Source organism: Apodemus sylvaticus, chromosome 11 (genome assembly GCF_947179515.1).
Source record: "Apodemus sylvaticus chromosome 11, mApoSyl1.1, whole genome shotgun sequence".
Classification (NCBI taxonomy): Eukaryota; Metazoa; Chordata; class Mammalia; order Rodentia; family Muridae; genus Apodemus; species Apodemus sylvaticus.
The window spans coordinates 37,526,575-37,544,273 of NC_067482.1; the positions used below are offsets into that span (position 1 = coordinate 37,526,575).

Below are 17,699 nucleotides of genomic sequence, written 5' to 3' on the forward strand. Positions count from 1 at the left end.
ACTTGTATTGCTTTGCAAAGCTATCCTATGACAAATTCAGGTTGTGTCATACAAATAGCCTTTGATCCCGTTTAACACATGTGGGCATGCCTAACATGTAGGTAAGAAATGCCTTGCTCCATGAAAATACATTATTGCTGTTGTGATTGTGTTCTTACCATGGTTGTGTATCCTGTTGATATGATGTTTGTTATTGATTACCTGTATTAGCTTTCTAGCTATACTATGCATTTAGAATCTGACAGACATCTCTTTCTGATCAGGTGGTATTGCAGAAATACCAACAGAAGCAAGGCAGAGCAGCTCCTCAGAACGGAAGTAAGTGCGTGCCCTCGGTTTGCAAGTTGCATTTCAGCCCAGGTTAATTTTAGTGAATCCTTCATCTGTGGTTCCTTATACTCGTTCCTCAGGCCTGAAGGGGCTGTGATACAAATGCAAGCCTGTTCACATCAGGCTTAAAGCACAGAGTACTGGAGTGTGAGTTTACCGTAACAAAGAGCCACAAAGCATCAGAACCTCGTCACATACAGTCCATCCCTGACCACATGGTTGAAGGGACTCTGCCCAGCTTGAGCATGGTGGGCATGACTCTAGCAGGCTTTGCCCTTCTTCCCTTTCCCCTCTGCCTGGCTAAACACCCTTTTGCCATTTCCTCCTCTTGAGGTTGACTACCAAGGTCCAGCTATCAAAGTATTGAAGTCCAGCAATCAAAAGCCTCCCCTCCCCCAATTTGGCTCACCTAATTTACATGCCCAATTAAAATATACCACACATCCTAGCCCATCATCTAGGGCAGACCTTCCCCCCTTTTCTCATTTGTTACTGGTTTTTTTTTCTGCCAGAGTCAGAAATCAATCACTTTAACTTTTCTTTTCCTGCTTAATAAATGATCTGTCTGTGAAAATAGGTGTTTGGGTGTAATTTGTGCCCAATCTGGGGTACGGGTGGGAACCCACATTGTGCAGAGGGGTCTCCTTCAATGGTCAATAGGATTGATTGCTTCTGGGGCCTGTGATGGAGGGCCTAAGTCGTTCTCCTTGGCTTGGACACAGCTGCCTGTCCTCCCCACTTCTTCACCCCATCTTCCTCCATGCACACATTTCTGTCTCTGTTTATATCATCTCATTTATTAGTAAGAGTACCAGTAATACTGAACGAGAGCCCCCTTGATGGCTTCATTTTAAGTTAATGATCTGTGTCAGCCCGTAGTATGTCAAAGTACAGGCACATTCTGAAGCTTAGGACTCAGCTCTCTGGAGTAGAGCAGACTGTGGACGGGCCCACAGAAATCTGCATTGCGAGGCAGAAAGTCGTGTGGGTGGAAGACTCGAGGGCCTCTGTGCAGTCTCTCTTGTTGATAGCAGAGCTTTCCACACCAAGGGAAAATGATGAAGTTAAACTCTTGGGTCTTTCCCAGGGCGTTAGTTACTAGAATTTTAAAAAGGAATTTCTTAATTTGGTTTTTAGGATAAAGAAGGTGGTTTTATGGTGAGAGACTCCAGTCAACCAGGCTTGTACACAGTCTCCCTTTACACAAAGTTTGGGGGGTAAGTCCTTATGCTCTGGCATTTTTAGTGGCTGCTTTTGTTATTCATGTGTGGGCTGTGTGGACATATGGCATGTGCATGTTCTGAATGTGTGGGTGCAGGTGTGTTCACCTGTGCATGTGTGTGCATGTGTGTTCACCTGTGCATGTGCACATGAATGCATGTGTTCACCTGTGCATGCATGCATGTTCACCTGTGCATGTGCGCATGTGTATTTACCTGTGCATGTGTGCATGTGTTCGCCTGTGCATGTGTGCATGTGTTCGCCTGTGCATGTGTGCATGTGTTCGCCTGTGCATGTGTGCATGTGTTCACCTGTGCATGCATGCATGTTCACCTGTGCATGTGTGCATGTGTTCGCCTGTGCATGTGTGCATGTGTTCGCCTATGCATGTGTGCATGTGTTCACCTGCACATGTATGCATGTGTTCACCTGTACATGTGTGCATGTGTGTTCACCTGTGCATGTGCACATGTGTGCATGTGTGTTTGCCTGTGCATGTGTGCATGTGTGTTCACCTGTGCATGTGTGCATGTGGGATGAGAGCTTGACTTCCAAATATCTTCCTCCATGGTTTCTCTATTTCTTATTTTAGTGTTTCATCCATCCAGGGTCCCTCACTGAGCCTGGAGCTCACTCACTGGCTAGACTAGTGGACCAGTGGGCTCTTGGGATCAGTCTGTCTCTTACCACCTTCATCCCTGCCGAGCACTGAGGTTCCAGCTACGTGCCAGCGCATCTAAGCTTTATAGGAGTGCTGGGACCTGAACTCCTGTCTGTACACTCATGGCAGGCAGTTTATCTGCTGAGCTATTTATCTAAACCCCATGTTTTTTCTTTTAATTCAGTGGTTTTATAGGTACCCCCTATGTTGCTTATATGTGTTCCTGATTTTCAAATACGAATTTTCAGCATTAAGAAAAAAAAATGTAATCTTTAATTCAAAAACCTGAACTATTTTATGTATTCCTTCCCCCCCCCAGAAAATTTCTCTATATTTTCTCATATATATGTATGTGTGTATACATACATGTGTATATATGTATACACAAACAGCATACACATACAGCATGTATATTGAGAATAGCTACGGAAGATTTAGTAACGTTCATTGGATAATTATCATGCCCTGAGCTATGCACAGAGGATGCTACATTGAGTAGAGTAGGCTTTAGTACTTAGTGAGGGCCACAGACAGGTCTATACGCAGCCATGGTAGCATTAAAGTGTGTGTGTGTGAGAGGGGGAGCCTGTTACCAAGACACATTTCAGTTATTCCTGAATGACCTTTAAGCTGAGACTTTATAGCAAGACAGGAAAAACCAGAGCGAAGGGAGAGTTGCTGATTCAACCATGAGAGGAGATGGTGACGTCAGAGAAGTACAGGGAATGTCTGAGGTGAATGTACAATGACAGAGATGACAGGGCGAAGGGAGGAGGGGCGCCCACGAAGCTGACTCCAGGTCCCTCAGGGCCAAGGAACCCAAGCCCCACCCTAAGGGCAATTATGCATCATCTCCAAAGCATTTGAAAGCATGAGTGCCTAGACATCTGTACTCTACAGAGATCCCTACAGTGGGCTGTATCTCTGCTTAAGCCCAATCCATTACCTTTGAGAAGGGTGAGTGTTCTAGGCACTGCAGGTCTAGGTCTCTCTGCAGGACAGAAATGAACAGCAAATTAAAATCCCACTGCTGCTGGTGTGATGGTACGGGGCCTCATTTCCAGTCCTGCTTCCACCCGCTGATGTGAGTTGGAAAGCTTAGGGCATAGGAAAAGTCATATTTGTGTCAGGAATAGAAAAAAGACCATAGATAGAGCTCCTGCAGAGATTGCCCTAGAGATGACATCTATAGTTGAAGTTCTGTTAGTACTACCTGGATGGTTGAAGTTAGCCCTCTGATCCCAGAAATAAGACTCAGACTCAAAGGTTCCTTGTGAGTTTGAGGCCAGCCTTGTCTACAGAGCAAATCCAAGTCAGCCCAAGCTACACAGAAAAACCCTGTCTCAATTAATAATAATAATAATAATACTAGTTGTTTTTAATTGTTTTAAATTATCAAAATAAAGGTGGTCATAAGTTCTATAGTTGTGATATTTACAAATATCTTGGCCTTATAGCTAGGCTCCTCTCTGACTAGAATCATAATTTAAGATAAGCCATTTATTTTAACCTACATTCTGCCACATGGCTGGTTATCTGTGCTTATGTACCGTGCCTGTGTCCATCTGTCCATCTCATTACACCTTGCCCAGGCGGATCTCCTGCCTGGCTCTCTCCCAACAGAGTAGACCTTTGGTCCAGCAATTTTAAGTCGTTAAGAGCATAGACTGGTCCAGGTTAGCAGCCACTTTTCTACTTGAGCCTGCTTTATTTTGACTTCTCTCATAGAGTGTTTGTAATGCCATCACAACCATAGAACTCATGCCACCTTTATTTTGATGTTTTAAAACAATTAAAATTAAAAACAACTAATTATTATTATTATTATTATTATTATTGAGACAGGGTTGTTCTGTGTAGCTTGGGCTGACTTGGATTTGCTTTCTAGATAAAGCTGGCCTCAGACTCCCAAGAACCTATGTGTCCCTGCCTTTGCCTCCTAAGAGTTGATATTCAAGGCCTGGATTTATTTATTTATTATCTATGTATCCTTGAAAACATTTATATCAGTTCTCAATCCTTTCTCCCTTCTTTGGAGATTAATATCTATGTGGATAAATATACCTATACTGGATGTGAACTATTGTTTTGTTTTGTCTTTTTAATAGAGAAGGCTCATCAGGTTTCAGGCACTATCACATAAAAGAAACAGCAACATCCCCAAAGAAGTATTACCTGGCAGAAAAGCATGCTTTCGGGTCCATTCCGGAGATCATCGAATACCACAAGCACAATGCAGCAGGTGAGTGAGCTATGAAGAGCCTTCTCAGATATTAGTGACCATATGTTCAACTATTGCTATGGATTCCTCAAAAGGTAGATTTTTTTTGTAATTATCTCTAAAGCGTGACTGATATAAAATTATTGCATATTAAGAACATTCTGGATCCAGAGGAAAACCAGAAAGCATAACAGATTTCATAGAACACTGTGTTTCCATCACAGGACTCCAGGTCCTTAATGTCTGTGGATATTCCACCACTGTGCTTTCTTTAGCCTTGGCACTAAACTAAAATTCCAAGATGTGCCTACTTTAAGAGCAACTTAGGAGGCTGAGTTTGGAAGATCGTGTGAATCAGAGAGTTCAAGGCCAGTCTGGGCAACATAAGGAAGCCCCTCCCCTTCTCATCAAGTAAACGTAAAAAATGTGTGTAGAGAGGTCATAGATGTTTTCAGATGAGCCAGGGACTCAGTTTATGCTAAAGCTTCCCAAGAAACAGAGTGTGTACACTTCGCAATTCATAGTGAGGTTATGTCCTGATAAAAGCGGCAATACTACAGATGCCTTCAGTAGAAAATGTACTCAATATAGCCAATCTACTGAGCACCCTGGCTTTGTCACATGGTACTCTGTAGAGTACCAGGGGGTGACCCTCCTGGTCACAAGACTGGCTGGGGGCAATGGCTCATTACGTCTGGAAAGTATCCTGTCTTAGAACACTAGCCCAGGAGAAGAACACAATTTACTATCCCCGGCAAAGATCCCATTTAAAAAGAATGATTTACATGGAACACGTATTGCTGTGGTCCCACGCTAAAGCTGACAGACTGAAAACTGAACCACTGAAGGCTACAGATGATTGGACAGCATGGCCCATGGGCTCTTTCAACACCTTAAATCTGTGTTACACTCAACACCAAACAAACAGCAAAAAAATAAGGCTTCCACAAGCAAGGTCCCAGCCTTTTTCACTCTAACCGTGTAAACAACTAGTGTGCCCAGTAGCCAGGTGCTTAATTTCACTTGTGGAAGATTGACTTAACAAGTTTTTAATCAGAGGCCCTCTTTGCAGTGTCTGTTGCTGTTCTCTGAGGTCATTTACTAATTTATATATATGGAGCATAGGAAGAGTTATTGAGATGTAATTTACACACCAAGAAATCCATCCATTTAAAACACAGGGTTCAGAGCCTCCTAGAATGTTTACAGTGTGCCAATGGTCACATAACCATAATCTGATGTTTTTTTGACACTGTCATCATCCCCCAAATAAATGTCATGCCCATTAACAGTCACCCCTGCCCTGTCTTCGCCAGCCTAGCCCCAGGCAACCACTAACCCACTTTCTGTCTTAGTAGATTTGTCTGTTTGGAACAGTTCATGGAAATAGCTATTTATACTGTGGCTGGGTTTGTTTGGTTTGGTTTGGTTTGGTTTTGGTTTTTTACACATTGTAACATTTTTACATTTGTCCATGTTGTATTGTGCATTCCTTGTTGAAATAACCAAAAAGATAAAAATGCTCAAGGCCTGACCTCTGGGAATTGTACATAGATTATCATGCCGAGCCTTGATAATATTTCCACAAGTGTTAGGTACCCAGTCCAGTTAGAAATCTGTGTTTAAATTTTAAATTACTCCCAGTGTCAGTTTAATGGTGCTAAAAGTCAAAATAGCCCTCAAGTTTGCAGTCTTGGGAACTGTCTTAACACACTTACCTTGACAAGATTTCTCCTTCATCTGTGGAAACCAGGATGCAGCCTGGGTCCGCACGAACTCCGGGTGCAGTGGTCCTAGAGGAAAGGCTGCAGGGATTCTGGACAGAGGAAATCCCCAGGGTTTTGTTGTTTTGTTTTGTTTTCTATGATGGACTCACTGAGCACATTCTTAGACATTGCCTTGTGTGTTCTGCTCAAGTCTGCCCCCCTGTCCCAGGAAAGAAAATCCTGAGGAAGTGGAAATTTTAAAGCTCAGGCTGACAGTCAGAGAAGGTGCCCACTCCTTTTTATTGACAGATAACAATCTTGTATTCTTGTGTTTTCATGGAAATAGGGTTTCCTTTCTTCAGCGTACTCATCTATGAGTGGGTTTGCTGGGTTTTCTGAAATTATGTGCTTAATATTTGAGCAATTAAGGCCAGGCATGATGGCACACATCTTTAATCCCAGTGTTTTGGAAGGTAGAGGCAGGGGAATCTCTGCTCTCTACCAGCCTTGAGACAGCTGGTCTATAGATTGACTTCCAGAACAGCCAGGGCTACACAAAGATCCTTATATGGAAAAAACAGCATAATAAAACAAACAGACAAAAACAAAAACAAAACAAAAAACTAAAATCAAAGCAAAGACAACTTGAGCAATTAATTCTTAACAGTTTTTCAAAAAAAACTTTTTTATAACCTTGTTCTGATAGTCTCTTGTTCTTGTTGTATTTCTTTTCCTATTTTTTTTGTGTTCTTATGTGTTTAAATGTTTACCACTGTCTTAATTTATTTAACTGACATGTATTTAGTGCTGGCTTCATATAAGAAACAAAGCTTTTGAAGAGAGTACAGTAATATTAAATGGTGATCAATGCAGATGCACACCCAGGGGTAAAGTATGAAATGTGCTGTATAGAAGAAATACAGCCCTGTCTGGGTGCTCCTGGAAGAAGGCCTCCATTTCTTCTTTGGGACTCTACGCAACTTAAAGGATTTGACTTACCTCACTGATTACCAGTGGCTGATAATCCACACCCCAGATTTTAGTGCTACAGTCAGTAACAGGTACATCCGGCGAATTGCTTTAATTTTTAGCTGACTAATAAAATCCTCTTTCATAGTTCAGGTCTCATATTAAAAAAGATTACGAACTCACTGATAATAAGCACTGGAAATCTTTTAATATCCTTTACAATATTAGAGGAGAGAGGAAGCCAACCTTGCACCAGATAAACACTGTATTAAAAAGGAACTGTACAGAATGATTGAAAGTTTCCTATGCAGCACCATGTTTGTGAAGAGGAGGCTTCAGGAATAAGCAAATGGTGTTTCTTGGGCCTTTCTTGTTTAGCATTTGACTGAGTAGAATGATTAAGATAAAACCCAGCTGTAGTCATTTCTTTCATCTTTAGGGCTTGTCACCAGGCTCCGGTACCCGGTCAGTACAAAGGGGAAGAACGCGCCCACTACTGCCGGCTTCAGCTACGGTAAGGCTCACTTTGTAGCTGCAGTGGCAGCTTTCCTTCGAAAAGAATTCAGCTCTCCAAGACGAATGCAGATGTGTGGAACTCAACTCAAGGGAACTGTAACCAGAACTCTAGAATGCAAGCCTAGGTCCCAGCAGCCCTCACAGCCTCCGCTCTCCCACCTGTCCCACAGTGCCAGCTAAGGATGATAGAGGCGAGAATCAGAGAGAGGAGGCTTAGTCACTGAGCTTTAGGAAGAGGGACTGAAGAAAATGTCTTCTGAGTACACACATCAAAGGCTGAGACCGAGAACGGCTGGGGGCAGGGCAGACGGGAGGTTCAAGTGTGTCCTGGTTGGTAACTATCTCAGATCTAGTCCTGCAAGGTGGTCGGGAGAAGTATTTATTGACTGAGGGGACAAGCTGGTTCTGAGGAGCTGATTGTTCTTGCTCCAGGATGCAGCCTTGCCATCCCGAATCATTGCCTGTGCCTGTACACCTGGTGGTCTATCCACCCAGGGGAGATATAGTTATTCATGGAATCTGAGGTAGATTGTAGGTTTAAGGCAACTCTTGGAGACATTTAGTGTCTTCAGAATATCCAGAACAGGGTGTTGTAAACCTGTAAGATGCCTCAGTTCCTCCTGCCTCTCTGTGCCTTCATCCACGAGGGAGGAAGGTAAGTTAGCTATCAGCAGGTCTTACATAGATGCTCTTTGAGTGATTAATATACTGACACATACAGGTAGGTGAGCAGAGGTCAATGAGACAGATGCAGACAGAGATAGAGATGCCAGCCTTTCACCCTGCTGGGGTTGCCCTGTGGGCCCCAGTGAGGAGGAATTGGTGGTTTTAGCCAAAGAATTCTCTGGGTGCAAGTTTTACAACTGTTTTTAATGTGCTGATAGAATGGGGTTTTAGATGATTATACTTTATAGTAACACTAGATTTTCTGTTTTCATCATTATTTATAAAAACTTTCCACAGGTAAAAACTAAAGCTGTCACTGCTAAAATAGTTGCCATTGTGATGGTTCTCACTGGCTCTGCAGTCTGGGTGTCTGGGTACCAGCTGTAATTCTGTTCTGCGTCTTATAGTAATTATTACGGTGTTATTCAGGGCTGTTGGGTTGGTCTCTTTTCCACAGATTTAGGCTGCTTCTTTTGTAAAAGCATCCTTTCCTGGTCTGTCTTACAGATAAGTGGGAGATTAACCCGTCAGAGTTGACCTTTATGAGGGAGTTGGGGAGTGGACTGTTTGGAGTGGTGAGGCTGGGGAAGTGGCGGGCCCAGTACAAAGTAGCCATCAAAGCTATTCGGGAAGGTGCCATGTGTGAGGAGGATTTCATAGAGGAAGCCAAAGTCATGATGTAAGTTTCTATTATTCTTCTTCTTTGTTCTATGTGTATGGGTGTGTTGACTGTGTGTATGTCTGTGTACCATGTGTATGCAGTGCCTGCAGAGGCCAAAAGAGGGCCTCATATCCCCCTGGGACTGGAGTTACAGCTGGTTGTGAGCCATTGTGTGGGTGCTAGGGATTGAACTCGGGTCCTCTGGAAGAGCAACCACTGTTCTTCTCCACTGAGTCAGATCTTCTCCACTGAGTCAGATCTCCTGCCCCCATGATATAAGTTTCTGGCTTCCACCAGCTCCCCTCTTTGGTATTAAAAGAGCACCCAGCACATAAGCCTGCTGGTTTGTTTTCCTGTGGTAACTCTCTGTGTGTCTGTTATGTTCCCAGGAAGCTGACACACCCCAAGCTGGTACAGCTCTATGGTGTATGCACTCAACAGAAGCCCATCTACATCGTTACTGAGTTCATGGAACGGGGCTGCCTTCTGAATTTCCTCCGACAGAGACAAGGCCATTTCAGCAGAGACATGCTGCTAAGCATGTGCCAGGATGTGTGTGAAGGGATGGAGTACCTGGAGAGAAACAGCTTCATCCACAGAGACCTGGTAACCAGAGTCGCCCTGGCCTCCCGCTCCCCGTGGCTCCCTACACCCTGGCTGGATTCCATTGTGCCCATTGGGTTACACAGTGAGCTGTGTTGTATTAGTTCTCTGTTTTTGTCCTTAACAAGATTTCATTATTTTCAAACTTGGTGAATTTCAATCACTTGATAATTTCTAAGGAAAAGACCTTTATTAAATCTAATAGCGTACAGACTTATTATCTCCAAGCAAGTTTCCGTGAATTAATTATTTGAGCTCTGGGAGATTCCCAGGAGATAGCTAGTCATAGCAGATTTATTTGATGTCATTGTGTTATAGATAAGAATGCCAGCTTCGAGGGAAGTGAGAGTGGCTGGCCTATTGTGAGAAATGAGGAAGTTAGGCTTAGCCCTTTGACCTTCTCTCAAGCTTTTTCTGCATCACACACTGAACAGAGACATCCTGAGCTCAACTAACAGGGAATTCTGGGAGTTTTCATTACTTTTGGAAATGATAGGAAGAAAAAAACAAAAAACCCCAACCCTGTTCTAAAGGGCTATGGTGGAGAGGCTTCTCAGTACCCTGCTCTTCCCTCCGATCTTCTTCCCCTTCTGTTTTCCCTCCCCAGCCATTCTTCACAAGTAACAACCGCTGTAACAAGTAACACTGTTTAACTGTAACAAGTAAGAAGTAACACCATAACTGTAACAAGTAACACTGTAAAAAGTAACAAGTAGCACTGTAACTGTTACAAGTAACAAGCAACACTGTAAAAAGTAACATGTAACATTGTAACTGTAAGAAGTAACAAGTAATGGCACAATCCCGCTACCTTGATTAGTCCACCAAACTGCCAGGATTCGCATTGTGTCCACCCTCTTTTGGCTTTAGCTGCCTTGTGATAGAGCATGGATCTGTTTCCTTGGAGCAGGAACAGCGGGGTGCTTTATTGTAACATCACCTGACACAGGCCTTACTTTTGTACCTTAAGCTCATTTGATTAGGAAGTGGATGTTATTCCTATCTTTATTGTACAGGAAAGGGAAGTGAGTGGAACTGGATAAATTATCATCAGGCTCCAGGGAGTTGGTGGAGGAGTTTGGACCCAGAGCTTACCTTTAGAGTCAGTATTATAACTACATTTTCATTTCTAGATTTAAAGCATAATAACGAATTAAGGATTTGGCAAGGTGACTTGATCTCTGTGCATTGTCAGCTAGTCCTAATCCATTCTATAAACTGAATTTGCAATGTATACTTCACTGTTTGGCTCACAACACTATGTTAAAGTTCATAGCATATAATAGAGGCAAAGGGCTTTGTAAAGTAGATGTGACGTATACCATTAGCTTTGATGATTATATGTCGCTATGACAATGGCTAATTGTCATGTTGAAACTCATAAATTAAGCATCGTTCTAGTTTTGTCCTTGTAGAACAGATGCAGACTGAATATTTTCATGACTCTTGCACTTGTCCATGTAGAAATTATTTTCTTGAAAGTGAGTCTTGATTTTTTTTTTGCCTGTGATACTGCTGATATGAAACCCTGAAAGGTTTTAACACCCTTTAAAGTATTAATCCTGCCAGATGAGAATAAGATTACGAACACAATTTTTGAGCCAAATTTGAAGCAAGCTTTATTAAATACTGACTAGGATGATGGACACTAGCCAAGTCCATTCCCAGGATTCCCAGAGAAAGGCTGCTAATTACATTAGTCCAGTGTTACAAAGGCAAACCTACTAGGCTGTGGACTTTTGACTTCATCTAATCATGGACAAGCATATATCCTAGCGTTCTTCCCAGCTCTGTACGCCCCTGTGCATCTGGGACAACCAACCTTGTTTACAGAAATGAGAACACATGGCTTGTTGTCTTACATGGACAACAGTCTTTAGCATTCCAGGAAGTTTCTGTCCTTGGGCAAGTAACGAGTACAGGTTAAAGAAATTGTTATTTTATAGATCTTTTAGGCACATCAGTTTAAAACTTAAAACATAACTTTTGCCCTCACAAAAGGAATCATCTGATGTACCTTTCCCCTGGGTAAAGTGTTTCATGGGCTTGTAAGTGACAGCATCATGGCTGCCCTCCTGGGAAGGTGCAGATAGCTCAAGAGATGGGCATTAACTGTCACTTGAGAGAGGCTCTTAAGTGTGTTCAGAGCAAAAGAGCTCTGGGGAATTGCCATGCAGGAAAAAGTAAGCATCTGAAGAGAGAGGGGAAACCCTTGTTCTATCAGTTGGTATGTGAAAAATACCCCATCTCGCTTCTGAGAAGCACTCTGTCATTCTAGCAAATTATTGTATTGCTTCATGTAATTGTTGATTGATTCAAGAACAGACCAAAACCCAAATAACATATGTTTGTGTTTTACCAGCTGAGTATATTATGTCTTAATATATTAGAAACCTCATACCTGATAAGCAGATCTGGTGTTTACATGTGGCCATTCTTATGGCTGTTGAGGTGACCACTCTCAGGTACTAGTCACTGTGACGATTGTGTGTTTCTACTGTTACCAAGAGAGAATTCATCTTTAATCTAGATTAAAGACGTCAAGAGGGTTGTCGCTGTCAGTAAGAAAATCACATAGTAACACAGTCTCTCAACAATAGGCATGGACCAGGAAGAAGGTTAGACTGTCCATTGGTCCTCTTTAACTCTGATGTTGGTAAAGACAGTGACATAATGCCCTGTGACATTTCTAATCTAACTTGCTTCAGCTTGCTTCAGATTTATGTCGGAGGTACCCTCTGTAAACAGTTTATATGAACACATTTACATTTTTTCTGATGTGAACTATATTATATTTAGTAGAAATTGAACTTCTGTTGTTCCTTTATTGCAGGACCTTTTAATAAATGTAACATCATAATGTTGTTTTCCAGGCTGCTAGAAATTGCCTAGTGAATGAAGCAGGAGTTGTCAAAGTATCTGATTTTGGAATGGCCAGGTATGGCTGAGTACTGTGTGCTTTTAAGTGATGGTCACATTATTTTTGAATAATTAATAAGCATGGGAAGGCCTTGGGAGATAGTTCAGTAGGCAAATTGCTTGCCTCCCAAACATGAGGACCTGAGTTTGACCAGAATACAGAAAAAAAGATCCAGAAGTGGCAGCTTATGCTGTATAATCCCGGAACTGGGGAGGCAGAGACTGGTGGATCCCTTGGGCTCTTGGCCAGGCAGCCTAGACTAATTGATGAACTCTAAGCCAGCAAAAAGAAATTAGGCAGACAGCATTCCCAACCACACCATCCAAGGCTGCCTCCGTCCTCTCTATGCACCCACAGCCCCACAAGCATACCCTCCTCATACTGAAACAAAAACTCCGGCCCTGGTTGTAGTGATGCTTGCTTACAATCTAGACTTAGAGGTAGAGGCAGGAGAATCAGGATTTCAGAGTCATTACTGGCTATATACCAAGTTTGAGGCCAGTCTGGGCTATATGAGACCACGCCTTGAAAAAAATTAATGTGGGAATGATATGTACCAATAAAGCGATAAGGAAATCTTTTCAAATGTGATGAGACTAACTACATAGTGTGACATGAGTGGCTCTCTCCACTAGATGGTAGTAGAGCCTATTAAATCTCAATCTCTCTCTCTCTCTCTCTCTCTCTCTCTCTCTCTCTCTCTCTCTCTCTCTCTCTCTCTCATACATTTCATCTGGAATATGTTTAGTGATCCAGTGCTTAGTGTATCCTTGTTTGAAATGTTTTTAATCTTTTAGTTTTTGTTCTTTTACTAGTGTTAGAGTAGACTTTTAAGAAGCATTTAGTCTGTCCTTCCCTTTCCCTCTGTCCATCAAGTCATGTATATATTAAAAATCAGGTGTCTGCTATGTATCTAGGCAAACCCTGTGAGCCACAGCTGTGAATAAACTGCTGGGGACAGGAGATACATGGACCTGGAGTAAATGGATGTGACAGAGCAAGGGGGGGGGTCAGCAAATAGTGACTCTGGTGAGTCAGGGATGGTCTTTTTATTTAAAAAACAGTTAAAAAGAGACTAAAAGCATACCAGGACACCTGAGAATTACCTGAAATTTAAGTCACCATCCATTAAAACAACCATAGTGTTATTGAGACTCACAGTCTTGGCCAACTGCTGATGCTGTCTGCGGTCACTTTCACACTGTAGAGGCAAAACCTTGAACTGTCACAGGGATGCCGTGCCCTGCAGAATCTGAAATCCTCTGTATTATCTGGTCTTTCTCAGAAAACATCTACTGTCTTCTGTGAAAGCTAGCTTGGGAGTGGGGGTGGAGACAGCTGCTGGGGAGCTGGTGACCGGAAAGGCTTTGGGAACATTGAGTGGACACCACAGGAGATCCAGAGTGCTGCCACCTGAAGTCTGGGACTAGTGTGACCTGCCCAGGGAACCAGAAGAGGGCCAAGGAAGCTGGTCCAGAGGCAGAGCTAAGAGCAGTCGAGAAGGCAGAGAAGTGTTAGCTCCTCTTGGGCCAACACCAGCTCCCAAGATGCTGGCCTCTGGAGGCCTGAATGCTATCTATCATTAGCAGCCTCTGACTCTCAAAGCCCTGATTACCCAGTCCTCTCTATGTGCTGTGGGTAAAGATGTTTAGCCCTGCACTGTAAATTCAGGCTTCTCTGACTGACAACTGTTTGATCCAGCCCAAGGTGGCTTTGCCCACCAGATACCATCTTTGTCCATACAAGAGGAAGACATTGTGTTCATTTGACTCTTTGCTCCTGGCGGCTTTAGCATTAACTTCATATAAATATGTAATGCATCAATAATCCCTCTGATAAATACCTGCTGCATGTACAGCAAAGGGGCTGAAGTCCTCACATTCGTCACTCACCAAGGATTCTCCCCAGAAGTGCTCAGTGCTACAGTTTCCGTGTGTCTTTCTGGACGGATCTGTATATGTTCAGATAGAAAAATAATAAAGCGTGGTTTGAGTGTGTGTGTGGGGAGGATAGTGTTCTGGTATATAAACATGGTATATAAGTATGGAATATAAACACGGTATATAAGTATGGAATATAAGTATGGAATGTAAGTATGTGCCATCTTCTTGTACTTCTTTGTGCCTCTGACCTTTTTCTTGCTGTCCTCTCACTGTTTGCATATGCTGTAGCTTTAAATTGGGGGGCTGTGGGGCTCAGAGCATGGGCGGCTCTAGTTACTTGTTACCACTTCCTGTAAGCAGCCCTTCTTCACATATTTTGCATACAGAGCCTCTGGATAAAATTTGTTCAGAGAACAAAGTCACATACCCCAAAAGTTTGCAACAGTCGTATAGTAGTCTTCCTCTGTTGCCTCATAAGAAAGAAAGATAAACAGCAGAACGATAAAAGTACACACACTAGGTCCCCTTCTCTGGTTCTTAACTCTCTCCGAGGAGCTAGATAGACATCACCAGGCAAGGCCGTGAGCTGAACGTTTTGATTCAGCCAGGTGTGTGGTCAACTTCAGTTACCGTCTTGGTCTGCCTTTGCAAGGGGGAAATGAAAGCTCACGTCTGACATGCAAAGGCGTGACCCGCGGTGTGTCTCATCCTAGGTACGTTCTGGATGATCAGTACACAAGTTCCTCTGGCGCCAAGTTCCCTGTGAAGTGGTGTCCCCCGGAAGTGTTTAATTACAGCCGCTTTAGCAGCAAGTCAGACGTCTGGTCGTTTGGTAAGGCCCATGATGCATGTGTCTGCCCCTCCCCTCTGAAGAGGAAGCGGACACATCATTGAGTAACTTGATCGTTTCGTAGGTGTGCTAATGTGGGAAATATTCACAGAAGGCAGGATGCCCTTCGAGAAGAACACCAATTACGAAGTGGTAACCATGGTGACTCGAGGCCACCGACTCCACCGGCCAAAGTTGGCTTCCAAATATTTGTATGAGGTGATGCTGAGGTGCTGGCAAGAGGTACGGCTGTTGCTTTGTGTAGTCTTCTGCTCTGTAAAATGATCCATGGTTGGGCCCTGTGGACGGGGAAGGTACAGTTCTTGCAGCCCAGTGAGGGAGGACTTGCCTCCTTCCTGCTCAGGGATGTCAAACTCTAACAGGAAGCTTTGTCTCGGTGCTGAGTATTCAGAGGAATCCGAAGAAATGGACAATGCTAATAGTTAGCTTAAAATACTCAGACTGATGCTTCACTCCCAAGTGGGAAGCCCTCCACAGCCAGGGCCTTGGGAATAAACCTGGAGAAGTTGCTTCTCTCCTTTCCTTTCAGTAGCTGTGGGGTTGAAAGGGTCACTTTCTAGAGAAGCATTCTTCTTTAAACTTGTTGTCTCTAGGTATCTTACATAATCTCTAGAAACATTGATATGTTACCTCCGTAGAAGACATTAAGCCCCAGAGAGACCCTTGAAAGACTGCAGTTCACATCTATTTCATATCTAGCCCTTTAGATTTCATTTTTCAGACTAACCCTTTGAGTCATAGATATTTGTACTGTGAATATAAGGCTCAGGAGGGTGATACTTGCCCGGGTCCAGTTACCTACAGAGCTTCAGAGGCTCATCCAGCACCAAAGCCGTCACTTGCTGTGACACCTCCCACCAACACTGATTGGGGTGCCCAGAGGCTGACTGGGTGGGAAGTGGTATCAGGGAGAACAGCGTGAACGAAATGGAGGATTTGGTTATAAACTTGGTGTATGTCCCTGAGGGTGGAGCTTAATCTGAATATTGTGGGAAATGACGTTAGCTGACAAGGGGATGGGGCAGGGTTCACAGAGGGCCCTCAAAATGAATAAGACAAGGACTCAAAAAGGAACCTAGCAGCTATGGTGTTGGTTAGGGCAAAGAGAGGTCATCCTGTGTTTCCCCATTCCCCAAGAGTCTTGCCTCTGCAGTGTTCCCGCAGGATTTGAGCAGTGTGGATTTTCTGGGGAGCAGCTTCTGAAACTCACAGCTTCTCTTTGGCTTTTAACTATAGAGACCAGAGGGAAGGCCTTCGTTTGAAGACTTGCTGCGTACGATAGATGAACTAGTTGAGTGTGAAGAAACTTTTGGAAGATAAATGGTGGCCCCACTTTCCAAGGCAAGAGGAAGAAATGGCGTGCCGTCGGAACGCAGTTCCCTTGGCATCTTGGAGTATAGACTGCTCTACTTGCAACCTGGGAGCTCCAAAGCGTCTGCTTCTGATCCAGCCTTAGCTCCGTGGCTGTTTTGCAGGCTGCACAGATGGTGTCTCGGAGCTGGGGACTTGAAGCGCTCATTTTGCTCATTCCTTCAAGGGTTTGAGTGCCAGCCATGCAGCAGGCTCTGTGCCCAGGCCTCAGGAGATGAACATGGGGCTATGCTAGCTAGTGCTAGCGGAAAGCCAGGGTGTTGGAGACGGGGAAAGTCATGTCCCAGCAACTCTTCTATGCCCTTTGGCTTCTGTGTAAACCTGGGCCTGGAGCATTGTCTACCACCGAGTTCTTGGTAAAACAGGAACCCACCTGGATACGTAGTAATCCTCTGTTTTGAAAACATCTTTTTCCAAACTTGTTCTTAGTAGTATGTTTAAAAATTTGTATACTGTATATATTGTAAATACATATAATATATAAAGTTATATATTTATAAGTAACATATGTTTATCCATTTAGCTGACAATTTTGTTGTTTCTGCTTTCTGAGACCATCCTGTCCTCGAACTGACGGAGATCGGCCTTTAATTGGAATTTTTTAGGATTAGAGAATGTCTAGTCCTAAATCTGACAGCTGCCAATTCTGTCTTACCCAGGGATCAAATACGGCGTTCTAAAGAGAAGGCTGCCTGGGTCCTTTAGCTGCTAGATACTTGACTCACAAGTAGACTTGTACAGATCGAAATGTCTGCCCCTCTTGAGTCACAGCATGGCCTATGATAGACTATCTGACCCTGCCTATTGTCGTCAGAGCTGATTAGAATTTTCATGTCAGAATTAGTTACCTCAAAAAGTCCTAAAACTGTTTCCAGGACACTGTGGACGCTCCTGTTGAGGTGCTGGGCTCTGGACCAGAGGTGTTAGAACCAAGTGGTCTTTATCACGAGTGTGTCCCTAGAATGGCTTACCCGTGGGAGTCCAGGATGCCGCCAAGGGAACGAGGGAGAAAGGGTTCTGAGCTACCATGTGTTTTTCAAGAAGCCTTGGTTGGAGTTGGATCCCTGGATTAGTGAATGTCTCCATCCCAGCCTTGCACCAGACCCTGATGTCCATTTTCT

At 43.5% G+C, this 17,699-nt stretch overlaps 1 protein-coding gene across 3 annotated transcripts in view; it reads left to right on the forward strand.

Moving 5' to 3' along the window:
* The window catches only part of Tec (tec protein tyrosine kinase), a 102,079-nt gene extending 84,997 nt beyond the window's left edge, over positions 1–17,082 (forward strand). For all 3 annotated transcript variants that reach the window (XM_052198521.1, XM_052198522.1, XM_052198523.1), the window contains 10 exons: positions 264–318; positions 1,468–1,547; positions 4,321–4,454; positions 7,548–7,622; positions 8,798–8,969; positions 9,341–9,557; positions 12,428–12,492; positions 15,071–15,189; positions 15,272–15,429; positions 16,444–17,082. In XM_052198521.1, the coding sequence (XP_052054481.1) occupies positions 264–318; positions 1,468–1,547; positions 4,321–4,454; positions 7,548–7,622; positions 8,798–8,969; positions 9,341–9,557; positions 12,428–12,492; positions 15,071–15,189; positions 15,272–15,429; positions 16,444–16,527 (1,159 nt within the window). In that variant the 3' untranslated portion in view covers positions 16,528–17,082. The remainder of the gene's footprint in view (positions 1–263; positions 319–1,467; positions 1,548–4,320; positions 4,455–7,547; positions 7,623–8,797; positions 8,970–9,340; positions 9,558–12,427; positions 12,493–15,070; positions 15,190–15,271; positions 15,430–16,443) is intronic.
* Positions 17,083–17,699: the final 617 nt, after the last annotated feature.